At 42.1% G+C, this 26,911-nt stretch overlaps 2 protein-coding genes across 3 annotated transcripts; both read right to left on the bottom strand.

Annotated features, from left to right (window-relative positions):
• Positions 1-5,034: 5,034 nt before the first annotated feature.
• On the bottom strand, positions 5,035-12,479 carry LOC133539826 (zymogen granule membrane protein 16-like). Of its 2 annotated transcripts, XM_061882061.1 has the most exons (6): positions 12,372-12,479; positions 12,197-12,238; positions 12,022-12,063; positions 11,889-11,941; positions 5,614-5,740; positions 5,035-5,528 (listed from the first exon to the last, which is right to left on the bottom strand). In XM_061882061.1, exons 4-6 carry the CDS (start codon positions 11,938-11,940, stop codon positions 5,231-5,233), a joined length of 477 nt encoding a protein of 158 aa, XP_061738045.1. In that variant the 5' UTR covers position 11,941; positions 12,022-12,063; positions 12,197-12,238; positions 12,372-12,479; the 3' UTR covers positions 5,035-5,230. The 2 variants fall into 2 exon arrangements, with proteins under 2 accessions (XP_061738045.1, XP_061738046.1); XM_061882062.1 differs by lacking the exon at positions 12,022-12,063 and having other exon boundaries at positions 12,372-12,468.
• A 10,307-nt stretch (positions 12,480-22,786) lies between these two features.
• Positions 22,787-26,562, bottom strand: LOC133539457 (zymogen granule membrane protein 16-like). Its single transcript, XM_061881454.1, is given in 3 exon segments — positions 22,787-23,352; positions 23,355-23,521; positions 23,613-26,562. Coding segments are annotated over 3 exon segments (405 nt in total). The 5' UTR covers positions 23,693-26,562; the 3' UTR covers positions 22,787-23,194.
• Positions 26,563-26,911: the final 349 nt, after the last annotated feature.

Genomic DNA, 26,911 nt, shown 5'->3' with positions numbered 1-26,911 from the left:
CGTTGGTGGACACCAGCAGTGAGGGGTGCCGTCAAGCTGAAAAAGGAGTCCTATCGGGTTCTTTTGGCTCATAGGACTCCGGAGGCAGTGGACGGGTACCGACGGGCCAAGCGGTGTGCAGCTTTAGCGGTCGCGGAGGCAAAAACTCGGACATGGGAAGAGTTCGGGGAAGCCATGGAAAACGACTTCCGGACGGCTTCGAAGCGATTCTGGACCACCATACGGCGCCTCAGGAAGGGGAAGCAGTGCACTATCAACACCGTGTATGGTGCGGATGGTGTTCTGCTGACTTCGACTGCGGATGTTGTGGATCGGTGGAGGGAATACTTCGAAGACCTCCTCAATCCCACCAACACGTCTTTCTTTGAGGAAGCGGTGCCTGGGGAATCTGTAGTGGACTCTCCTATTTCTGGGGCTGAGGTCGCTGAGGTAGTTAAAAAGCTCCTCGGCGGCAAGGCCCCGGGGGTGGATGAGATCCGCCCGGAGTTCCTCAAGGCTCTGGATGCTGTGGGGCTGTCTTGGTTGACAAGACTCTGCAGCATCGCGTGGACATCGGGGGCGGTACCTCTGGATTGGCAGACCGGGGTGGTGGTCCCTCTCTTTAAGAAGGGGGACCGGAGGGTGTGTTCCAACTATTGTGGGATCACACTCCTCAGCCTTCCCGGTAAGGTTTATTCAGGTGTACTGGAGAAGGAGGCTTCGCCGGATAGTCGAACCTCGGATTCAGGAGGAACAGTGTGGTTTTCGTCCTGGTCGTGGAACTGTGGACCAGCTCTATACTCTCGGCAGGGTTCTTGAGGGTGCATGGGAGTTTGCCCAACCAGTCTACATGTGCTTTGTGGACTTGGAGAAGGCATTCGACCGTGTCCCTCGGGAAGTCCTGTGGGGAGTGCTCAGAGAGTATGGGGTATCGGAATGTCTTATTGTGGCAGTCCGCTCCCTGTATGATCAGTGTCAGAGCTTGGTCCCCATTGCCGGCAGTAAGTCGAACACATTTCCAGTGAGGGTTGGACTCCGCCAAGGCTGTCCTTTGTCACCGATTCTGTTCATAACTTTTATGGACAGAATTTCTAGGCGCAGCCAAGGCGTTGAGGGGTTCCGGTTTGGTGGCCACGGGATTAGGTTTCTGCTTTTTGCAGATGATGTAGTCCTGATGGCTTCATCTGGCCGGGATCTTCAGCTCTCACTGGATCGGTTCGCAGCCGAGTGTGAAGCGACCGGATTGAGAATAAACACCTCCAAGTCCGAGTCCATGGTTCTTGCCCGGAAAAGGGTGGAGTGCCATCTCCGGGTTGGGGAGGAGACCCTGCCCCAAGTGGAGGAGTTCAATTACCTAGGAGTCTTGTTCACGAGTGGGGGAAGAGTGGATCGTGAGATCGACAGGCGGATCGGTGCGGCGTCTTCAGTAATGCGGACGTTGTATCGATCTGTGTGGTGAAGAAGGAGCTGAGCCGGAAGGCAAAGCTCTCAATTTACCGGTCGATCTACGTTCCCATCCTCACCTATGGTCATGAGCTTTGGGTCATGACCGAAAGGATAAGCTCACGGGTACAAGCGGCCGAAATGAGTTTCCTCCGCCGGGTGGCGGGGCTCTCCCTTAGAGATAGGGTGAGAAGCTCTGCCATCCGGGAGGAGCTCAACGTAAAGCTGCTGCTCCTCCACATCGAGAGGAGCCAAATGAAGTGGTTCGGGCATCTGGTCAGGATGCCACCCGAACGCCTCCCTAGGGATGTGTTTAGGGCACGTCCAGCTGGTAGGAAGCCACGGGGAAGACCCAGGACACGTTGGGAAGACTATGTCTCCCGGCTGGCCTGGGAACGCCTCGGGATCCCCCGGGAAGAGCTAGATGAAGTGGCTGGAGATAGGGAAGTCTGGGCTTCCCTGCTTAGGCTGCTGCCCCCGCGACCCGACCTCGGATAAGCGGAAGATGATGGATGGATGGATGGACAAAAACTCACCAATTAGGTTGACGAAAGATAACAAAGGGCGCTCGAAGGAGGAAAAAAGTAAACTCCAAATTACAGCAAAAAGACTTCTCGATCCAAAAAGGAAAACCAGGAAAAAAGGGCAAGACAAGGAGATAAACATGGACATGGGCATGGACGCTAGAAAGGCACGTAAGAGGAGACGATCTGGCGCAGGACAAGAGGAGGCATGAGCTTAAATAGGATATGAGGATAATGGGAAACAGGTGGAAACAATCAAGGATCAGGGGTGACGTCAGACTGGTGACACAAGAGGAAGGGCCCGTTATCTGAAACAAGATGTGTGCTTTTCAAAATAAAACATGTAAATCACAAGACAGAAAAACCAAGACAAGACTTCCCTCACCGAGGTGTGACAAAAGACAAGTTGTTTTGTAAGTTCATTATTTTATTTAAGGACAAACTTGCAATAAGAATAACATGTTTAATATGAGGAGACCCGGCCCCAAGTGGAGGAGTTCAAGTACCTCGGAGTCTTGTTCACGAGTGAGGGAAGAGTGGATGGTGAGGTCGACGGGCGGATCGGTGCGGCGTCTTCAGTAATGCGGACGCTCTATCGATCCGTTGTGGTGAAGAAGGAGCTGAGCCGGAAGGCAAAGCTCTCAATTTACCGGTTGATCTATGTTCCCATCCTCACCTATGGTCATGAGCTACGGGTTATGACCGACAGGACAGCAAAAATTAGTTTCTTCCGCCGGGGTGGCGGGGCTCTCCCTTAGAGATAGGGTGAGAAGCTCTGCCATCCGGGGGGAGCACAAAGTAAAGCCGCTGCTCCTCCACATGGAGAGGAGCCATATGAGGTGGTTCGGGCATCTGGTCAGGATGCCACCCGAACGCCCTCCTCGGGAAGTGTTTAAGGCACGTCCGACCGGTAGGAAGCCACGGGTAAGACTCAGGACACGTTGGGTGGACTTTGTCTCGCGGCTTGCCTGGGAACGCCTTTGGATCCCCCGGGAGGAGCTGGACGAAGAGGGGAAAGTCTGGGCTTCCCTGCTTAGGCTGCTGCCCCCGCGACCTGACCTCGGATAAGCGTAAGAAGATGGATGCATGTTTAAAGTACCATAAGATTTTTTTTTAAAAATAAAGCCAAACATGCCATTGTTTGTGCTCCCCTTTATTTAGAAAAGTATCGAAAAGTACTGAAATATATTAAATATTGGTATCAGGACAACATTACGTTTAACATAGATTTGGATCAAGCTGACTCAAGGGTTAAGTGAGCAATGTTGCAAAAATAAATCTCGAACATGTGCCGAAATGGCTATGTTTGGGACGGAATCAGATCCCCAAATAAGGAGAAAATTTAAGGAGAGTATCGCCTTTGCATCCTTATTAGCACGTAGGAGAATTTTGCTGGAGTGGAAGTCACCTTTCTGCCCCAAGGTCTCCTTATGGCTTAAAGACCTTATGATGTTTTCATTCTGTTTGGGGCTACAGGACACACGAAAAGTTCACCTTTCATAAACCAGCTTCTTTTTTTTTTTTTCCTCCCATTTCATTTATTTTATTTATATTTATTCCAGGTGTATATTTACTATCTGCCTATGTTGAGAAGAAAGTGATGTACTAATTATTTTCCATTTGTCACTGTACCTTTAACTCATAGGTGTCAAACTTTGGCCCGAGGGCCAAATTTGGCCCGCCGTGTAATTTCATTTGGCCCTTGCGGCAATATTAACATTAGAACTGGCCCACCGGTGTTATACAGCGGTGCCGCTGTAACACCGCATTCACCGATTTCCCGGGAGACTCTCGAATTCCAGTGCCCCTCCCGAAAATCTCCCGGTGCAACCATTCTCCCGAATTCCACCCGGACAACAATATTGGGGGTGTGCCTTAAAGGCACTGCCTTTAACGTCCTCTACAACCTGTCAAGTCTGTTTTTCCTCCTCACAAACAGCGTGCCGGCCCAGTCACGTAATATATGTGGCTTCTACACACATGTTAGTAAATGTAAGGCATACTTGATCAACAGCATACAGGTCACACTGAGGGTGGCCATATAAACAACTTTAACAGTGTTACAAATATACGCCACACTGTGAACCCACACCAAACAAAACTAACAAACACATTTTGGGAGAACATCCGCACCGTAACACAACATAAACACAACAGAACAAATACCCAGAACCCCTTGCAGCACTAACTCTTCTGGACCACTACAATATACAATCCCTCGCTACCAACAAACCCCGCCCGCCCACCTAAGCCCCGACATTAACTGAGCAGTAAAAAGGCCTGAATGGTTGATTTATTCATTGTTATTTTATTTTCAAATGTATTAGCCTGTGGAAAAAGTTAATGTTGATATTTACCTCAGAAGACTGCAAATACAAAAGAGGCATTCATTTTTTATTTAAATTTGATTTAATATGCCATCCATCCATCCATCCATTTTCTACCGCTTATTCCCTTTTGGGGTCGCGGGGGGCGCTGGCGCCTATCTCAGCTACAATCGGGCGGAAGGCAGGGTACACCCTGGACAAGTCGCCACCTCATCGCAGGGCCAACACAGATAGACAGACAACATTCACACACTAGGGCCAATTTAGTGTTGCCAATCAACCTATCCCCAGGTGCATGTCTTTGGAAGTGGGAGGAAGCCGGAGTACCCGGAGGGAACCCACGCATTCACGGGGAGAACATGCAAACTCCACACAGAAAGATCCCGAGCCTGGATTTGAACCCAGGACTGCAGGCCCTTCGTATTGTGAGGCAGACGCACTAACCCCTCTGCCATTGATATTTTTTAATTATTATTGTTATTATTTGAAACTCAATTTTGCATGTCACTTTAAAGTTATATAAGCCTGCTTGTTCAATATTCAATGAAAAACTTGTTTGGGTCCCTATTAAAAGGTTAATTTGTTCAACCACGGCCCGCGGCTTTGTTCAGTTTTAAATTTTGGCCCACTCTGTATTTGAGTTTGACACCCCTGCTTTTACTTATGTACGACCTGGGGTAGGGGGCGGAGGGGATTATGTGTTTTATGAGGTATATGTTGTGTTGCTGTTCTTGGAAGTGGGTGGGAAAAAAAGGGGAACATGTGATTACTGTTTTATTTTATATTGTAATACCTGTCAAATTCAATACAAACATTTATTAAAAAAAACTAAAAAAAACATCCCGACTAACTGTTGGACTGATCACTGTCAGAATCATAAAATGGGACAAAGGAAGAAAAAAACCCCAAAGAATTTTTCATAGTTTTCACACAATATCACAGAAACCGCAACAAAGCTCATCGAACAACACCCCAGTGCGCCCCAAAGGAAGTGAAGCCATTTCTGACTTGGCCGCTGATGAAGCGCAGCTCGGCCTCCTGGCTCGTGGGATACATGTTGAAGGAGATCCCACGCGGCTGACCTGCTTGCAGTGACCGGCTGCGATTAGTGACAAACACCACCGACTGCAGAGAGGAGGTATACTTTCCAGAGATCTGTATGATGGCTTCACCGTCAAACAACTCCAAGTCCTTGCCAACGCCACTTTGACTACCAACTACGGGCGACCAGATGGGACCGTAGCGGATCTGCAAGCTGGTGACAAAAACAAAATGTATTTAAAATAACCACATCTGTTTTGCAAAATGTTCAAATCACTTGGCATTGGTTGGGTAGTCACCCCACGATGTTGTTGTTGTATCTCTCCCATACTCGGACAGCCGTGATACGACCTTCTCCCATCAGACTGAAGGACTCACCCCCTCCAGGGCCCACCGGCAGGGAAAAGGAGAACACCTGAGGATGGACTATGAAGAGAAAGGAGAAAATACAGAAATGTGGAAGAAAATTATACAATATAGGAACAGGCTTTATGGGGGTAAGCAACAGACAACTAGAAAGCTTGATAAGCACTCAATCACCACTGATAGTCACACACAAACCAGCTGTGGTTAAATTACTCTCTGCATTTGACCCATCCCGTTGTTCCACCCCCTGGGAGGTGAGAGGAGCAGTGAGCAGCAGCGGTGGCCGTGCTCGGGAATCATTTTGGTGATTTAACCCCCAATTCCAACCCTTTATGCTGAGTGCCAAGCAGCAGGTCTTGATAATGCATTTGAGAAAGAAGGATGTGCCACTCAAACCGCTTTGAGAGGATATATATATATATATATATATATATATATATATATATATATATATATGTATATATATATATATATATATATATATATATATATATATACACATATATATATTGCCAAAAGTGTTTGTACACCAGCCTTGACTCACATATGAACTTGAAGTGCCATCCCATTCCTAACCCGTAGGATTCAATATGACGTCGGTCCACCTTTTGCAGCTATTACAGCGTCAACTCTTCTGGGAAGGCTTTCCACAAGGTTGCAGAGTGTGTTTATAGGAGTTTCCGACCATTCTTCCAAAAGCGCATTGGTGAAGTCACACACTGATGTTGGTCGAGAAGGCTTAGCTCGGTTGGTAGAGTGGCCGTGCCAGCAACTTGAGGGTTGCAGGTTCGATTCCCGCTTGTGCCATCCTAGTTACTGCCGTTGTGTCCTTGGGCAAGACACTTTACCCACCTGCTCCCAGTGCCACCCACACTGGTTTAAATGTAACTTAGATATTGGGTGTCACTATGTAAAGCGCTTTGAATCACTTGAGAAAAGCGCTATATAAATATAATTCACAATTCACTTCACTAGCTCTCAGTCTCCGTTCAAATTCATCCCAAATGTGTTCTAATGGGTTCAGGTCAGGACTCTGTGCAGGCCAGTCAAGTTCATCCATGTCTTAATGGACCTTGTTTTGTGCACTGGTGCACAGTCATATTGGAAGAAAAAGGGGCCCACTCCAAATTGTTCCCACAAGGTTGGGAGCTTGGAATTGTTCAAAATGTTTTGGTATCCTGGAGGATTCAAAGTTCCTTTCACTGGAACTAAAGGGCCAAGCCCAACTCTTTAAAAACAACCCCACACCATAATTCATCCTCCACCAAATGTCACACTTGGCACAATGCAGTGCGAAAGGTTCCGTTCTCCTGGCAACCTCCAAACCCAGACTCGTCAATGAGATTTCCAGGAGGAAAATAATGATTCATCACTCCAGAGAACACGCGTCCACGACTCTAAAGTCCAGTGGTGACGCGCTTTACGCCTTTGCATTGAATGCGGTGATGTATGGCTTGGATGCAGCTGCTCGGCCATGGAAACCCATTCCATGAAGCTCTCTGCGTACTGTACGTGGGCTAATCGGAAGGTCACATGAAGTTTGGAGCTCCGCAGCAACTGACCGTGCAGAAAGTCTTTGCACTATGCGCTTCAGCATCCGCTGACCCCTCTCTGTAAGTTTATGTGGCCTACCACTTGGTGGCTAAGTTGCTGTTGTTCGCAAACTTTTCCATTTTCTTACAATAAAGCTGACAGTTCAGTTTGGAATATTCAGGAGCGAGGAAATTTCACGACTGGATTTGTTGCACATGTGGCATCCTATGACGGTTCCACGCTGAAAATCACTGAGAGCAGCCCATTCTTTCACAAATGTTTGTAGAAACAGTCTCCATGCCTAAGTGCTTGATTTTATACACCTGTGGCCGGGCCAAGTGATTAGGACACCTGATTCTCATCAATTGGATGGGTGGCCAAATACATCTCTCTCTCTCTCTCTCTATACAGTGGGGAAAAAAGTATTTAGTCAGCCACCGATTGTTCCCCCACTTAAAATGATGACAGAGGCCTGTAATTTTCATCATAGGTACACTTCAACTGTGAGAGACGGAATGTAAAAAAACCCCAGGAATTCACATTGTAGGAATTTTAAAGAATTTATTTGTAAATTATGGTGGAAAATAAGTATTTGGTCAACCATTCAAAGCTCTCACTGATGGAAGGAGGTTTTGGCTCAAAATCTCACGATACATGGCCCCATTCATTCTTTCCTTAACACGGATCAATCGTCCTGTCCCCTTAGCAGAAAAACAGCCCCAAAGCATGATGTTTCCACCCCCATGCTTCACAGTAGGTGTGGTGTTCTTGGGATGCAACTCAGTATTCTTCTTCCCCCAAACACGACGAGTTGAGTTTATGCCAAAAAGTTCTAATTTGGTTTCATCTGACCACATGACATTCTCCCAATCCTCTGCTGTATCATCCATGTATCCATTTTGGTATAAACTCAACTCGTTGTGTTTGGAGGAAGAAGAATACTGAGTTGCATACCAAGAAATCCATACCTACTGTGAAGCATGGAGGTGGAAACATCATGCTTTGGGGCTGTTTTTCTGCTAAGGGGACAGGACGATTGATCCGTGTTAAGGAAAGAAGGAATTTCAAGCACAGCCCTGCTAACACATCTGAGTTAAAAGCACAACAAGCAGCACGTGGCATGAAGGAGGAGGTACTTGTCCAGGATGTGCCTGCACGCTTGAATTCCACTCTGGCAATGATCAAGTGGATCCAGCACAACAAGGCCTACTGAAACCCACTACTACCGACCATGCAGTCTGATAGTTTATATATCAATGATGAAATATTAACATTGCAACACATGCCAATACGGCCGGTTTTGTTTACTAAATTGCAATTTTAAATTTCCCGCGAAGTATCCTGTTGAAAACGTCGCGGAATGATGACGCGTGCGCATGACGTCACCGGTGGTAGCGGACATGTTCTTCCAGCCCGATCCATGCTATAAGTCGTCTGCTTTAATCGTATAATTACACAGTATTCTGGACATCTGTGTTGCTGAATCTTTTGCAATTTGTTCAATTAATAATGGAGTCGTCAAAGAGGAGAAGATGCAGGTGGGAAGCGGTGTATTGCGGCAGCCTTTAGCAACACAAACACAGCCTGTGTTTCCTTGGTTACATTCCCGAAGGTGAAGCTTTACTATGGAACAGAACAGTCAAACGAACATGGTTCCCGACCACATGTTAACCGGCAGGTTTCGGTGAGAAAATTGTGCTAATAAACCGGCTCTTACCGTAGACATGAGAGGAGCTTGTGTCCTCATGCAGCTGCAGACTATTACCTCAACCCACCAGAGACACTGGCGGTCACCACACCCGTGGCCACACCCCTCCGACCTTCAGGTACCATATAATCTCACTAAAACTCTAGTAACACAATAAGCAGATAAGGGATTTTCCAGAATTATCCTAGTAAATGTGTCTAATAACATCTGAATCGCTCACACTGCCCTTGCCTTTTTTTTTCTTTTTTTCTAGTCCTTCACTCTCACTATTCTCATCCACGAATCTTTCATCCTCGCTCAAATTATTGGGGAAATCGTCGCTTTCTCAGTCCGAATCGCTCTCGCTGCTGGTGGCCATGATTGTAAACAATATGAGGATGTGAGGAGCTCCACAACTGGTGACGTCACGCGCACATCGTCTGCTACTTCTGGTACAGGCAAGGCTTTTTTATTAGCGACCAAAAGTTGCGAACTTTATCGTGGATGTTCTCTACTAAATCCTTTCAGCAAAAATATGGCAATATCGCGAAATGATCAAGTATGACATATAGAATGGCCGTTAATTATGTGGTATTTGTTTGCAGCACGATGGAAGAGGGGTTCGTGCATCTGCATCACAATACGAAAGTCCTGAGTTCAATCTAAGGGGAAAAAACAAACACATACCATCCATCCGTCCATTCCATCCATTTTCTACCGCTTGTCCCTTTTGGGGTCGCGGGGCGTCGCTGGAGCCTATCTCAGCTACAATCGGGCGGAAGGCGGGGTACACCCAGGGCAAGTCACCATCTCATCGCACGGCTAACACAGATAGACAGACAACATTCACACTCACATTCACACACTAGGGCCAATTTAGTGTTGCCAATCAACCTATCCCCAGGTGCGTGTCTTTGGAAGTGGGAGGAAGCCGGAGTTCCCGGAGGGAACCCATGCAGTCACGGGGAGAACATGCAAACTCCACACAGAAAGATCCCAAGCCCGGGATTGAACTCAATCAAAGTTTATTTGTATAATAACTGTCCAAACAACAAAAACATCCCCTGATCTGAACCCACATCCGGGCAAGGAAAAACTCCAAAATCCCAAGATGGGACACAAAAGAAACCTTGGGTAGGGGACACATATGTGGGGTCTGGCTTCACTGGATGCCAAGTGGATATAGTAATTTAATTATTACATTACTTTTGTACATGAAGTATTTCTTTTTTTAGTTCGGGTGGTACCTGTTCACAATTTTTATTGTCATTTCATGTAATATTTAAGATGTGTTTGGTTAACTTGTAAGTACAAACTCATCCACTCGATGACAGCAGACCTCAAATGTTGGGGATGCTGTGTGTCTCCAAGTTAAGCAATAGCCTCCAACTGTTTTAACACTTTAAAGGCCTACTGAAATGAGATGTTCTTATTTAAACGGGGATAGCAAGTCCATTCTATGTGTCATACTTTTTCATTTCGCGATATTGCCATATTTTTGCTGAAAGGATTTAGTAGAGAACATCCACGATAAAGTTCGCAACTTTCGGTGCTAACAGAAAAGCCCTGCCTTTACCGGAAGTCGCAGACGATGATGTCACATGTTGATGGCTCCTCACATATTCACATTGTTTTTAATGGGAGCCTCCAACAAAAAGTGCTATTCGGACCGAGAAAACGACAATTTCTCCATTAATTTGAGCGGGGATGAAAGATTTGTGTTTGAGGATATTGATAGCGACGGACTAGAAAAAAAAAAAAAAAGTTGAAAAAAAAAAACCCGATTGGGACGGATTCCGATGTTTTTAGAGACATTTACTAGGATAATTCTGGGAAATCCCTTATATTTCTATTGTGTTGCTAGTGTTTTAGTGAGATTAATATTACCTGATAGTTGGAAGGGTGTCTCCACGGGTGTCTTGACGCGCAGTGTCTCAGTGGAGTCGACGGCAGCTTTATGGACAACACAAGATCAGCTTTTCTCCGGTAAAAAGCGACTTTTTAACCACAATTTTGTCACCGAAACCTGCTGGTTGACATGTTGTCGGGATCCATGTTCGCTTGACCGCTCTGATCCATACGAAAGTTTCACCTCCAGGAATTTTAAACAAGGAATCACCGTGTGTTTGTGTGGCTAAAGGCTAAAGCTTCCCAACTCCATCTTTCTACTGTGACTTCTCCAATATTAATTGAACAAATTGCAAAAGATTTAGCAATACAGATCTCCAAAATACTGTGTAATTATGCCGTTACAGCAGACAACATTTAGCTGTGTGTGTGCAGCGCTCATACTTCCTAAAAACCCGTGACATCTTGCGTACACGTCATCATTACACGACATTTCCAGGACGAAACTCCCGGTAAATTTAAAATTGTAATTTAGTAAACTAAAAAGGCCGTATTGGCATGTGTTGCAATGTTAATATTTCATCATTGATATATAAACTATCAGACTGCGTGGTGGGTAGTAGTGGGTTTTAGTCGGCCTTTAATGATTGATTGATTGAGACTTTTATTAGTAGATTGCACGATAAAGTACATATTCTGTACAATTGACCACTAAATGGTAACACCCGAATACGTTTTTCAACTTCTTTACGTAAATCAATTAATGGTAATAATGTAACAAGACTATACACATTGTTTTTCTTCACTTTCTGTTAAGTGAACACACTAAAACCAATCAAATTAATAATAGAAAATATATTAAACAGTTTAAAATATGTAATTCCAAAAAACGTTTTAGCTTTGCCGTTTCAGTACAGTTGTAGTTAGTAGTAGTATACGTGTGATATATTGATTTTTCTTGTGTTTATTTTCCCTTTTACCTCCTTGTTATTGTTGTTAATGTAAATTGTCATTAATAACTGTAATTCGGTTTCTACCGTCTGTTCAAATATGTTTCTCAAGCAACCTAATGCTTGTTTGCAGATATGTAGGAAAAATGTCAGTCACTTGTGAAAATACTGAATAAAATGTCTGACTTACCACTGGAAACGGTGCAGAATATGAGCAGAGTGACAACCACAATCGCATGCATTCTGTTAAAACAATAAAATGAAATCTAGTCAAACTAGTTGTTTTATTTTGGGACAATGTAAATCGTGAGGTCAGTTCTCACCTGTCTTTTTCATTGGATGACAACGCCACTAAAAAAAAATATCTGGCAAAAAATCAGAACACAATTTTACTAAACATAGTCATTTTAATTGTTAGATATGATGCATTATTTTTTTGACAGGTAAGCTACTTCAGTTTTCTAAGTAGAAAAAAAAAAAAGTAAACAAAGCTGATACCTGTCTTTTTCATTGGATGACAACGCCACTAAAAAAGAATACCTGGCAAAGAATCAGAACACAATTTTACTCAACATAGTCATTTTAATTGTTAGATATGATGCATTATTTTTTTGACAGGTAAGCTACTTCAGTATTCTAAGTGGAAAAAAAAAGTAAACAAAGTGATACTTACCAATGTAACGTGTGCTTCGGTGCTGGGATCTAAAGATCAGTGAGCCTCTGTCTATATTCCCTCGGTTGAGCAGGTTATGACGATCTGTCACGCATTCCTCGGTCTATTGTTTATTAGCGATAAGGACGCAGTCAAGGAAATATTTGGAGAAAAAAACAAACACACCCGCAGATGGCTGCTTTTGTACAAAAAGTATTACAAAGTAACAACACCAACTATGATGATTGTGGATCACGACAAATGACATATTCCATTGTCAACTATATCTTATAGATTCATAACTTAACACACGCTAACACAAACGTTGCATATAGGAACAATAAATAAAATCAACTATCTTCTCAAGAAAGCTTGGGATTTATGAAATATAATGTTTTCTTTTCGACATTTAAAATACTCACTCAGTTATTGTTACATTATCGTCACAGAACCGGAAGGGTTCGCCTGTAAACATACGCCCAAAATATTATGGACGACGACAATTATGATATACTTTGATCGACAATGTCCTAACGGTAAAAAACACTCCCTGTGTGATCTATCTTAAACTAGTTTGAAGAACCTGTCACCACAAAATACATCATTTCTGATTTTGTTGTTTAGGTAGTTAGTATTGGGTGCCCAATGTAAAAAATACATGTGAAATATAAATATTATAAAAAATATTTTAAATCTACTGTAAATATACATGTTGAATCTAAATAGAAAATGTTAAATCTAAGTATATAGAACATATTTATAATTATTTAGATATATATATATATCAAACATATAAGATATAAGTCTATTTTCTAAATACATACATACATATACATGTGAAAATATGCCACTTCATTTCTGTTTGTTTCCTTGTTTGATGTTTATTTCCTATCAGAGTTCTTATTTTTGTTACATTTCCTGCATGTCTCTCTGAGCGCTCGATTCCCTCACCTGTCCCTGATTGGCAGCCCGGCACACTATGTTGCAGCCTTTTAAACTTTAAATAGTATCCAATATTGCAACACATATTACAGTATATTATCATACTTTCCAAACATTTTTTGTCTAAGTAAAAATAAATACTTAGATGTCTGCTTGACATATGATGTTACAGCAAACTACCCATCAAATTAATACAAATTAAAAAATAAATGTTGTGTTCTGTACAGCATATTACTCTAAATTGAAAAAAAAAACAAAATTTTTTGGCGTAAAAATTTTAGCGCATGGTCAGGATTGTACCACTTCTGCCTCAATAATATACATATACATACAAGTGAGTTGTAACGACTTCGTTGTGGTAAACTGAATTTTTCATGTTTTTCTGTGTTGGTTTGCAAATCATGTTTTACTCTCGCTCTCGCCCACAGTCTGGAGTGCAGCTGACGCTGGGCAATCGTGCACACCTGAAAGCTGATTAGGTGGTCTATTTAGTCTGGGTGCTGACGGCCTGTCAGTGCTGGAAGTTTGTATTCCACTGCAAGTTCTCTCGCATGTGTCTTGGCCTCCTACAAACTCACAGTCTTTCTAGTCTGTCTTGTGCTCCTCTCAGGTTTGCTTATTTATATCCTAGCCTTGTCTAGCGTCTTTAGTTAACATTTTGTTTCTTTGTTTTCTTTGTGTTTTGAAGTAAGTTATCCTAGCTTCGTCTAGCGTTTTCTGTTAAATTTTTGGTTGTTTGATATAGTTATTTATTCATGGTGTGTTTTTGTATTCCCACCATCGCTTTTTGTTTTGGCTACGTTCCACTTCCACCTAAATAAAGGAAGAACTTAACTATATCAAACTACATCTCTGCATCCTTGGGATCCACTCTCCAATTTTCGTAACATTCGTGGCATCGTGATGCCGGTGGTGCTCTTCCAAGATGCAGATCGGGCTCGGACACAGCGTAAGGTAAGAAGTAATGATTTATTAAAAACTAAAGAACAGACTAGAAACAGAAAAACTTATTATATATATATATCATCAAACAACTCTTATGCTTAAGTGCCGTTGCTATAGTTATTATCAATTGTGCTGAAATTGTATTTTTCTTTGTCTGTGCAAAGCTGGCAATCCAAAAGATTGCAAGCCAGCCTCGTATCAGTGTTTGTTTCCAGAATCGGCCTGCTAACTGCCAGGGCCGAACATCGAGTACCGTGACTCAGACAGAGCAGAGACAAGACAATATCACGACTGTCAGCACATTTGCATTTTTGTATAATCATACAAAGTATATTGCGTCTAACTGGAGCTGTTGAGATTACCCCCGTCCCTCAGCGACAGCTTCAGACATGTAACCAGGGACCTACCGAATAAATAGAGGAAGCACTTAGACTGGACTTGTAGAACGTAGTTTGGATCTGTAACTAGAGTACAGCCCAAAATACATCTCCCCTCATTTGAGCAAAATTTAACTCTGTCTCTGCATGATTCCTTGGTTCTCGTCTGTTTAATAGATGTCATCAGTGTTTGAACCTGACAGTTTTGTCCCAGTGGACTATTCCACAAGCCCCAACAAATGTTGGTCCCGTCCAACTAAATATCACCTCCAAACTTATACAGTTTTTGCGGGATTAGGATTTCGGCAAAAGTCTGCCCATTTATCATGCGGCCAAACCTAAACCAAAACCAACTGACTGTAGTTCTGCTAACCGTCACGTTAAAATTTGTCATCCTTTCCACATCTGGGCAAAAGCGACAATATTTCGAGGACACACACGACATATGACTGTTATCATGTATCTTTAATAGGGCTGTGAATATTTGGGCACCGCACGATTTGATTAAAAAATGACTCTCGATTCATATTCTTTACTTTTTTTGACAACATCGGGTGCCAGTTCTATGATTATCTGCATTCTTCCATAAAATAAATAAACAGCTGTGATACATTTCTATATTACTTAAAAGAAAACTGGTTTTGTTTCGCAAAATTATACCCAAAAATGTAATTAAGTAAAATACAAATAAGGCAACGAGGTGAGTATCCCACACTTCTCTTTTCTAAAGTAAATATTTACAGCAGATATGTGCATCTAGGACGTCGTGGCGCGGTTGGGAGAGTGGCTGTGCCAGTAAACTGAGGGTTCCTGGTTCGATCCCCACCTTCTACCAACCTCGCCATGTCCGTTGTGTCCTCGAGCAAGATACTTCACCCTTGCTCCTGATGGGTCGTTGTTTGGGCCTTGCATGGCAGCTCCCACTTTCAGTGTCATGTCTGTGTTTTTTGGACACTCAGTTCCTGTTTTTGCACTTCCTGGTTTGTTTTGTTACCATGACTACCCATTAGTTTTCACCTGTCCTAGTGTCATGCACCCGTCTCACGTTTTGCACTCGCACTCCTGTTTTTACTGATCATGTCGCTGCTATTTAAAGGGGAACATTATCACAATTTCAGAAGGGTTAAAACCATTAAAAATCAGTTCCCAGTGGCTTATTTTATTTTTTTTATTTTTTTATTTTTATTTTACGCATCATGGAATATCCCAAAAAAAGGCTTTAAAGTGCCTGATTTTCGCTATCTGTAAATCCACCGTTCATTTTCCTGTGCCGTCACATAGTGATGCCAATAGAAACAAACATGGCGGATAGCACAGCAAGATATAGCGACATTAGCTCGGATTCAGACTCGGATTTCAGCGGTTTAAGCGATTCAACAGATTACGCATGTATTGTAACGGATGGTTGGAGTGTGGAGGCAGATAACAAAAACGAAATTGAAGAAGAAACTGAAGCTATTGAGCAAATAGCTATTGAAGCTATTCGGCGATCGCCTTCTAACCAACAATTGCATATTTTGACAAGACCACTGGAGCAACTTAAATCTGTCGATTGGTAAGTGTTTGTTTGGCATTAAATGTGGGTGGAGAGAAAGGCTGGATGCAAATATAGCTACAAATGTACATATGACTAGCCTAAAAAGCATGTTAGCATCGATTAGCTGGCAGTCATGCCGCGACCAAATATGTCTGATTAGCACATATGTCAATAACATCAACAAAACTCACCTTTGCAATTTCGTTGACTTTATTGTTGGAAATGCATCTGCTTTGAGTCTCGCAGGATATCCACACATTCTTGCCATCTCTGTGCCATGTCTGTCGTAGCATCGCCGGTAAAATGTGCAGACCAAATGAGGGACTTTCGCATCTTTTGACACTGGTGCAACTTAAATCCGTCGATTGGTATGTGTTTGTTTGGCATTAAACGTGGGTGGAGGGAAAGGCTGGATGCAAATATAGCTACAAATGAGGCATAACGATGCAATATGTACACACAGCTAGCCTAAATAGCATGTTAGCATCGATTAGCATGTTGTGCTAATCGATGCACACTCCACGTAAATTAACTTGAATCAGTCCCTGATCGTGTTGTTACACCCTCCGAATACACACCGACGAGGCAAGGAAAACAGGTACGGACAAGGTACGGAAAACAGTGGAAAAAACGGAAAATAACAGAGCTAATTTGAATTGTGTGTGTAATGTGTTTGAGAAAATGGTGTATTGCTTCCCATTGTGAAGTCACGGGTGAAAGGTCATCGCTCCGACAGCGAACAGTTGAAAGGCGTTTCAATCGCCAAATTCACCCTTTAAGAGTTCGGAAATCGGTTAAAAAACATATGGTCTTTTTTTCTGCAACATCAAGGTATATATTGACGCTTACATAGGTCTGGTGATAACGTTCCCCCTTTAAGCCTTTGATTGATTGATTGATTGATTGATTGATTGATACTTTTATTAGTAGATTGCACAGTACAGTACATATTCCGTACAATTGACCACTAAATGGTAACACCCAAATAAGTTTTTCAACTTGTTTAAGTCCACGTTAATCAATTCATGGTATGAAAGCCGGTCTGTTTCTGTTGTTCGTCCTGGCAACATCACCTTCTACCACCATCTATCACCCTTGATATCTCTACTCACGTCATGCCATGTTATCTCCACTGCGCTTCATGTCATGTTTCACAGTTCCATGCCAAGAAAATTTTTGTTTGTAGTTCATAGTTTCTGCCTTTGTGCAAGTCTTTGTTTTCATTAGTCAAATTTGTTCCCCGCCATTGTGCGCGCCTTTTGTTTGCTTGTTTTTGTAGTTATAGTGTCAAAATAAAAATATGTCTTTACCTTTACGCCATCTCCGGTCTAAGTTCACTTGCATCTCGGGAAAACAACCACCTCATAGTCCACGCCTTGACTATATATATATATATATATATATATATATATATATATATATATATATATATATTTCCACGTCAGTTTTGATACATCTCAACTTTGGGGTGAAAAAAGGCAGATACTGAAATCTAAGTAAAATTAAAAATCTCAAATAAGGGTGATATTTTCTTATTTTCTGTCTCATAAGATAATTCTTTTCGCTAAGCAGATTTTATGTTAGTGTTTTACTTGTTTTAAGCGTTTTGGTCCTAAATGATCTCAGTAAGATATTACAGCTTGTTGCTGAGATTTGATGACCTATATTGAGTAAAACATGCTTGAAACTAGAATATCAACTGTTGCAAAGCTGTGTCATCAACACTCACAAGTATAAAACTACTTTTTTAAAATAATATTTTTTTATTTCAAGCATGAAAAAAAAAATCATTATTCCAAGATAATGGCACTAACATTTACTTTGGTGTTGGGGGCGTTGTAGCTCGGTTGGTAGAGTGGCTATGCCAAGAACTGCCAGGTTTGATCCCTGCTTCTGCCATCCTAGTCACTGCCGTTGTGTCCTTGGGCAAGATATTTTACCCACCTCCTCCCAGTGCCACCCACACTGTTTAAATGTAACTTGGATTTCACTATGTAAAGCGCTTTGAGTCACTACAGAAAAAGCGCTATATAAATATAATTTACTTTACTTAATTAAAGAGTATTTTTCAACATATTTTCTACCGAGAAAAGTGCACTTGTTATTAGTGAGAATATACTTATTTTAAAGGTATTTTGGGCTTAATTGAGGTTAGCTAATTTTATTTGTTTTGGAAAGTCTTGACAAGCCGAATTTTCTTGTTCTATTGGCAGATAATTTTGCTTAGTTCTAATAAAATACCCCTAATTTTTGTATTTCTTTTTTTCTTGTTTTTGAACACTGACTTTTTGCAGTGTACACTGGCTGGTTACAAGAGGCCACTGGTCTATGAATCCAGTCCTAATAGTCCAGTCCTGGCTTGGTCTTCTAACACGCACGGGTTGTTTGCGTGTTGATCTTGGAATGGTTGGGCGGAACGATGGAAATACTTTTCACGCATAAGACGTAGATAATAAGCCAAAAGAGACGAGGAAGAATGTAGAGTCCAATGGAAAAAGGCATAGATACATAGTGTGTGTGCAAGTCACACAAAAACAAGGGGAGTGACAAAGAATTACAAGACGCTCCACCTTCATTTTCCTATTTTTTCAATGTTGTTTGTAACTTGCAAGATTTTAAATTTTAATTGTCAAAATGGTCCATTTTTTAAGAGCTATTCACTTATTTTTAGTCATAGACTTTACATCATAATCCTAAATCTCGCAGGATTAATTAAGATTAATTACCTTCCCGGTAAGGTTTATACAGGTGTACTGGAGAGGAGGCTACGCCGGATAGTCGAACCTCGGATTCAGGAGGAACAGTGTGGTTTTCGTCCTGGTCGTGGAACTGTGGACCAGCTCTATACTCTCGGCAGGGTTCTTGAGGGTGCATGGGAGTTTGCCCAACCAGTCTACATGTGCTTTGTGGACTTGGAGAAGGCATTCGACCGTGTCCCTCGGGAAGTATGGGGTATCGGACTGTCTTATTGTGGCGGTCCGCTCCCTGTACGAGCAGTGTCAGAGCTTGGTCCGCATTGCCGGCAGTAAGTCGAACACATTTCCAGTGAGGGTTGGACTCCGCCAAGGCTGTCCTTTGTCACCAATTCTGTTCATAACTTTTATGGACAGAATTTCTAGGTGCAGTCAAGGCGTTGAGGGGTTCCGGTTTGGTGACCGCAGGATTAGATATCTGCTTTTTGCAGATGATGTGGTCCTGATGGCTTCATCTGACCGGGATCTTCAGCTCTCACTGGATCGGTTTGCAGCCGAGTGTGAAGCGACCGGAATGAGAATCAGCACCTCCAAGTCCGAGTCCATGGTTCTCGCCCGGAAAAGGGTGGAATGCCATCTCCGGGTTGGGGAGGAGACCCTGCCCCAAGTGGAGGAGTTCAAGTACCTAGGAGTCTTGTTCACGAGTGAGGGAAGAGTGGATCGTGAGACCGACAGGCGGATCGTTGCGGCGTCTTCAGTAATGCGGACGTTGTACCGATCCGTTGTGGTGAAGAAGGAGCTGAGCCGGAAGACAAAGCTCTCAATTTACCGGTCGATCTACGTTCCCATCCTCACCTATGGTCATGAGCTTTGGGTCATGACCGAAAGGATAAGATCACGGGTACAAGCGGCCAAAATGAGTTTCCTCCGCCGTGTGGCGGGGCTCTCCCTTAGAGATAGGGTGAGAAGCTCTGCCATCCGGGAGGAACTCTAAGTAAAGCCGCTGCTCCTTCACATCGAGAGGAGCCAGATGAGGTGGTTCGGGCATCTGGTCAGGATGCCACCCGAACGCCTCCCTTGGGAGGTGTTTAGGGCACGTCCAACCGGTAGGAGGCCACGGGGAAGACCCAGGACACTTTGGGAAGACTATGTCTCCCGGCTGGCCTGGGAACGCCTCGGGATCCCCCGGGAAGAGCTAGACGAAGTGGCTGGGGAGAGGGAAGTCTGGGTTTCCCTGCTTAGGCTGTTGCCTCCGCGACCCGACCTCGGATAAGCGGAAGAAGAAGGATGGATGGATAATTATAGTGAATCTATTCTAGTTTAAAAATGTAAAAATTGAGAAAATAAGTATATGTAGATATTTACCCCCTACCCCCACATAGAACATTTTGTTTAAAGATGATGTAACATCCCGAGGATGCTTCATTTAAGACCTATGTGTAAAAGTAAAGGCCCCCGAGCCAGAATGAATTATTTATGGCCCCCCGAGATAATATTTAATTAGTATAAGAACAAGCCCATTTTGCATCAAGTCATAAAAATGGGGTCCCACAGTAAATATTCGGGGTCTGTCAGAACGTGGATTACTTTGCAGCTTGCTGCGAGGATTGTATTCCCGGGATGCAAACCAACTTGACTGGACATGGTTTGCAGGTAAAAATATGATTTCATCTTAACTCAAAAGTGTACAAAAGGGTACAAACAAAAGGCGCACACAGTGGAGGCACAAAACTTGGCGCAGGAAACAAAAAACGTATTCACATAGCCTGAACTATGGTCATAAACAAAAACACTTACGGTGACTTGAGCAGAGCAGCATGAACTATGAACAAGAATAAACAGAGCATGATAATGTCAAGAGTACTAACAATGTCAATGTCGCCAGGCCGACCACCTGACAACTACAGGCTTAAATAGTCTCTTCCTGATTAGTGACAGGTGCGTGAGTTCAAATGAGTCAGGTGAAACCAATGAGTCGTCATGGTGACAAAACAAACCAGGAAGCGCAAAGAGGAACTAAAAGAGTCCTAAAACCAACAGAACATAACCAAACACAACATGACCACAGAACATGACAGGGTCCCATTTTTTTGTAAGCGTTTTGAAAACAAATGATACATGTATGCTTTGTTGTTTTATATCTCACATTCTATATTGTGTTTTGGAAAAAGGTTGTTATAAACGTTACTTAATTCATAAAAAAAAATATTGCAAAAGAAAACACATTTTAATGCATATGTAAATGTATTCAGTTATAAACATTCATTCACTTTCTTCTTTCTTTCATGGATCTAAACTTTACCGCTGCCCGTATTTTTTTCTATGTTTTTATTGGAATATTTTCAAAATGTGTTTGTAGTATTTTTGGCCAAAGTAAGATTTACAATTTTATGTAAGTGTTTTGAAAATAAATGATGAATGTATGCATTATCCTGTTATATCTCACATTTTATATTGTATTTTGGAAAAAGGTTGTCATAAACATTACTTAATTCGTAAAAAAAAATAATACAACAGAAAAACATGTTTTATGTATATATAAATGTATTCAGTTGTAAATGTCATTCACGTTCTTCTTTCCTTCATGGATCTAAACTTTACCGCTGCCCGTATTTTTTTTCTATATTTTTATTGTAATATTTTCAGAATGTGTTTGTTCTATTTTTGGCCAAAGTAAGATATATACTTTTTTGTAAGTGTTTTGAAAATAAATGATAAATGTATACATTATCCTGTTATATCTCACTTTCCATATTGTGTTTTGGAAAAAACTTTGTCATAAACGTCACTTAAAGGCCTACTGAAACCCACTACTACCCACTGTGCAGTCTGATAGTTTATATATCAATGATGAAAAATTAACATTGCAACACATGCCAATACGGCCTTTTTAGTTTACTAAATTGCAATTTTAAATTTCCCGCATAGTTTTCTGTTGAAAACGTCGTGGAATGATGACGCGTGTTTGTGACGTTATTGGTTTGAGGAGACATTGTAGCCCAGCACCGCACACAGCTAAAAGTCGTCTCTTTTTATCGCATAATTAAACAGTATTTTGGACATCTGTGTTGCTGAATCTTTTGCAATTTGTTCAATTAATAATAGAGAAGTCAAAGTAGAAAAGTGGAGGTGGGAAGCTTTAGCCTTTAGCCACACAAACACACGGTGTTTCCGTGTTTAAAATTCCCGGAGGTGAAGCTTTACTATGGATCAGAGCGGTCAAGCGAACATGGATCCCGACCACTTGTCAACCTGCAGTTTTCGGTGAGAAAATTGTGGAAATAAGTCCCCTCTTACCGGAGATCAGCGGAGCTTCTTTCATGCTGCAGCTAGGGGGCTTCCCTCAGGGACTCTGGTGTCAACACACCAGTGGCCACACACCTCTGACTATCAGGTACTATTTAACTCACTAAAACACTAGCAACACAATAGAAAGATAAGAGATTTCCCAGAATTATCCTAGTAAATGTGTCTAAAAACATCTGAATCGCTCCCAATGCAATCGCCTTTATTTATTTTATTTTTTTTCAAGTCCGTCACTCTGAATTTCCTCATCCACAAATCTTTCAGCCTCGCTCAAATTAATGGGGAAATTATCGTTTTCTCGGTCCGAATAGCACTTTTCGTTGGAGGCTCCCATTAAAAACAATGTGAATATGTGAGGAGCCATCAAACATGTGACGTCATCGTCTGCGACTTCCGGTAGAGGCAGGGCACCAAAAGTTGCGAACTTTATCGTGGATGTTCTCTACTAAATCCTTTCAACAAAAATATGGCAATATCGCGAGATGATCAAGTATGACATATAGAATGGACCTGCTATCCCCGTTTAAATAGGAAAATCTCATTTCAGTAGGCCTTTAATTCATAAAAAAAATAATACAATATAAAAACATTTTTTATGCATATATAAATGTATGCTTTCTTCTTTCCTTCATGGATCTTAACTTTACCACTGCCGGTATTTTTTTCAATATTTTTATTGTAATCCTTTTTTTTTTTTCCTTTGTCATGAAAAAGGGACGTTTTTGTCATGAAAAAGGAAGGTTTTTGTGGTTGGTGCACTAATTGTAAGTGTATATTGTGTTTTTTATGTTGATTTAATAAAAAAATTTAAAAAAAATTATTCTGCGGCCCGGTACCAATCGGGCCACGGCCCGGTGGTTGGGGACCACTGGTGTAGTAGACCCATCCATCCATCCATCCATTTTCTACCGCTTATTCCCTTTCGGGGTCGCGGGGGGCTAGTAATTTAATTCAATATTTTTGGGCCACTGTAACCTTTCACAGAGTTTGAACAGTGACACTGGTCTTTGAATAAAAGTATGAGCTGCTCTGAGGGTGAGCGAATTACAGCTGCTCGGTAGTTCCATTCAAAGGGTCAACGACAACAGCCCAGTGGACCCCAATGGCGGTGATGGCCCCGCGGAACCTTCCACTGATGAAGCGCAGCTCAGCATTCTTGTTGGTGGGGAACATGTTGAAGGAATGACCCAGTGGCTTGCCGCATATAGGGAACGACCCAAGCTGGTGGTGAACACCACCGACTGCACGTAATATGCGTACTTCCCCGAGATCTGCACGATAGCCTCGCCTTGAAACAGCTCTATCTCTTGTGGCGTGCCGGAGTGGTACCCCGTAACTTCGGTCCAGATGGAGTCGTAGCGCAATTGGAAGCTGGTGGAAAAAAAAAAAAAAGATTGACAAGCGTGTTAAGTGTGGCGCAATGTAATTTAATATTAATTTAATGAACAAATTGCTTCCACACCAAATTCGGAAACTTTCTTCGTCCACGCATATCTCATCAATAGACACTGGTGCCTTGATATCTGTTGATCCAATAACCATAATTAATCAATTTAAGACTTATTACAAAGCCATATACTCCTCTACCAAACGTTTTTTTAATCGCTAGAGATCCCAACTACTGACCATAGAATGTCTGCAGGGATGGACGAACCCTTGACCCCCGAAGAACAGCGGCGTTTTAAAAAGTCATACATTTTACTTTTTGAAACCGATAACGATAATTTCCAATATTACATTTTAAAGCATTTTTCAGAACATAATATCGGACATCTCTAAATGCTTACCTATATTTATCCCAAAACATTGTTTCCGTGATCTTGATTGCTCAATCTTAAAGTTTATTTGGAACAAAAAGATTCCTAGGATTCAGAAGAAAACTTTGCAGTCTCCCAGGGACTTATGTTGGCAGGCTTTCCCCTGACAGTTTGTTTGTGTGTTAGTTTTTTTCCTCTGCGTTTAGTATTTCCTGTTTTTAGTTCCTGTCATCGCTCTTATTTTGTCGGTTTCCTGTGTTTCTCCCTGAGCTCTTTTTTCCCTCAGCTGTGGCTGATTGGCACCCGGCCACACCTGTTGTCAATCAGCCCACTTCTATTTGAGTCTGTTTTTGTCCTCGAGTCAGTGCTGGATTATTCTGTCAAAGTTAGTTTGTGACGAACCCCAAGATGCAGAGACGGGGGCTGGCATGGAGTGAGAAAACATGGTTTTAATATAAAATACTAGAACGAAACCAAACAAAGGATACAAACAATAAGCACGCACGTGGGCGGATAACAAACTAAGAGAGCTAGCGTGGGAGCTAGAAAACAAAAAGGAACTTTAGCATGCAAAACATAAGTCGTACTTGTACTTAAAAACAAAACAGAAGCAGGGAACAAAAGACAGTAAGCTAAAAACAGCTATCAAACAAAGCTTACCACAACGCTGCATTGACACATCAAGATACGACACGACAGGTAGCAAAGACAAGTGCGACATGTGGCAACGACAAATCTAGAATCTAAAATCTTACAGACTCAAATAGAAGCGGGCTGATTGACAACAAGTGTGGCCAGGTGCCAATCAGCCACAGCTGAGGGAAAAAAACGCTCAGGGAGAAACACAGGAAACCAACAAAATAAGAGCACTGACAGGAACTAAAAATAGGAAATACTAAACACAAAGACAAATGCAGAGGAAAAAAAATAAGACACAAACAAACTGTCAGGGGAAAGCCTGACATATGTGGGTTGTCTCTACCATTTTTTTCATTTTACTATTGTGCTGTTAACATCTGTAGTATGCTACACTGGTGTTATAGTAGCAACCAACCACTACCAACCACCACGGGACACATTTCAGGTGGATGTGGAGATGCTGCTCCGTTATTGATTTAATTAAAGTCTGAATGCCATTAAAACACCATCTTTTGCCACTTCTTCCACTCCCGTCCTTGCACGCTACACCGCTACAACAAAGATGACGGGGAGTAGACGCTGTCGAAGGTGAGCCAGGTAAATAATACTGCCCACAAAACGGCGCATCCTGAAGTGACTTTCAGAAAGTGGCTTGAAGATGATCTGTGAAACATCATCTATACAACATTTTGACCAAAGAACCACCATCACATGTTATGTAGACCACAAGGAAGTGTTTTACATTTAGAAAATAAAAATAATAATATGACCCCTTTATTCGCCCTATAATTTGGTGCACCTTATATATAAATAAAATCAAAAATGGATCATTCATCAGCAATGCGGTTTATAATTCAGTGCGCCCTATGGTACGGACAATACGATACTTACTACTATTCGGGCCCTAGTACGTTGGAATGCCCTACTGGTAACAGTTATAGATGTTACCACAGTAGAAGCATTTATGTCCCACATCTGCAGTCCCTCCCAAGGTTTCTCATCGTTCCGATTGGGTTGAGTTTTTTCTTGCCCTGATGTGGGATCGGACCCGAGGATGTCCTTGTGGTTTGTGCAGCCCTTTGAGGCTTTTGTGGTTAAAGGCCTGTATAAATACACTTGGATTGATTGCCATGTAATTTCTTCCTGGATGTTTCAGAAAGCATGAGGCTCTGTCAATGTCTTCTTTAGAAAAGAGAAGAAAACACGTATGGCGAGATACGTTTTACAAAGTTTGGACTTTTGTCAGAGATGTCCTTTCTGTCATCTTCATTTGCATTCATCTTTCCCGTGTTATCCATTGATTAAAATCACATTGCCCTGGATTGAGTAGCAGTATTAAGCACCTGGGTTAGGATTATTTCATTTGGGGAGTGCAAAATCTAAAACCTGGTAAACGAATGGGACCTGTATTACCTTCCTGCTCCGTCACCGATAAGAATATAATGGCACATTTTCCTGGAAGCACTTACTTTTTCCCCGTGGTACGTTGTTATAATGGGTTTGGTCCCCAGTCGGAGTATGCGTCAAGATGATATGCTATAGTAGGAGGGGGATTCACCTGACACATGAAACGTGACACATTGGGGCCAGACAGCAGTAGAGTTTTGAATATCTTAAAATGTGTTTTGTGGTAATTCCAGATTTGACCACCGTGTCAGTAGATATTTAGAGTGGCGCTTTCCATCATTTTCATTTGCATTGCAAAAGGCTTAACACCCGTCTTCGTCTCACGGGAGAGCCACCGACGAGTGTTGCCTCGTTAATCTCTTCCCTACTGTATGGTTGAATTTATACACTTTTTAAAATTTTGTATTATAAGGTCAAGCTAGCTACACAACAAATCGAGCTAACATTGCTAGCATCATTCACACAGTTCTAACGTCCTGTTATTACAAACCCCATTTCCATATGAGTTTGGAAATCTTGTTAGATGTAAATATAAACAGAATACAATGATTTGCAAATCATTTTCAACCCATATTCAGTTGAATATGCTACAAAGACAACATATTTGATGTTCAAACTGATAAACATTTTTTTTTGTGCTAATAATAATTAACTTTAGAATTTGATGCCCGCAACACATGACAAAGAAGTTGGGAAAGTTGGCATTAAATACTGATAGAGTTGAGGAATGCTCATCAAACACTTATTTGGAAAATCTCACAGGTGTGCAGGCTAATTGGGAACATGTGGGTGCCATGATTGGGTATAAAAACAGCTTCCCAAAAAATGCTCAGTCTTTCACAAGAAAGGATGGGGCGAGTTACATCCCTTTGTCCACAACTGCCTGAGCAAATAGTCAAACAGTTTAAGAACGACGTTTCCCAAAGTGCAATTGCAAGAAATTTAGGGATTTTAATGT

The sequence above is a fragment of the Nerophis ophidion genome, linkage group LG21 (assembly GCF_033978795.1).
Source record: "Nerophis ophidion isolate RoL-2023_Sa linkage group LG21, RoL_Noph_v1.0, whole genome shotgun sequence".
In the NCBI taxonomy this organism is placed as follows: domain Eukaryota; kingdom Metazoa; phylum Chordata; class Actinopteri; order Syngnathiformes; family Syngnathidae; genus Nerophis; species Nerophis ophidion.
Note: the sequence above shows the minus strand (reverse complement) of the source record. Positions and strands in the feature narration are given on the sequence as shown.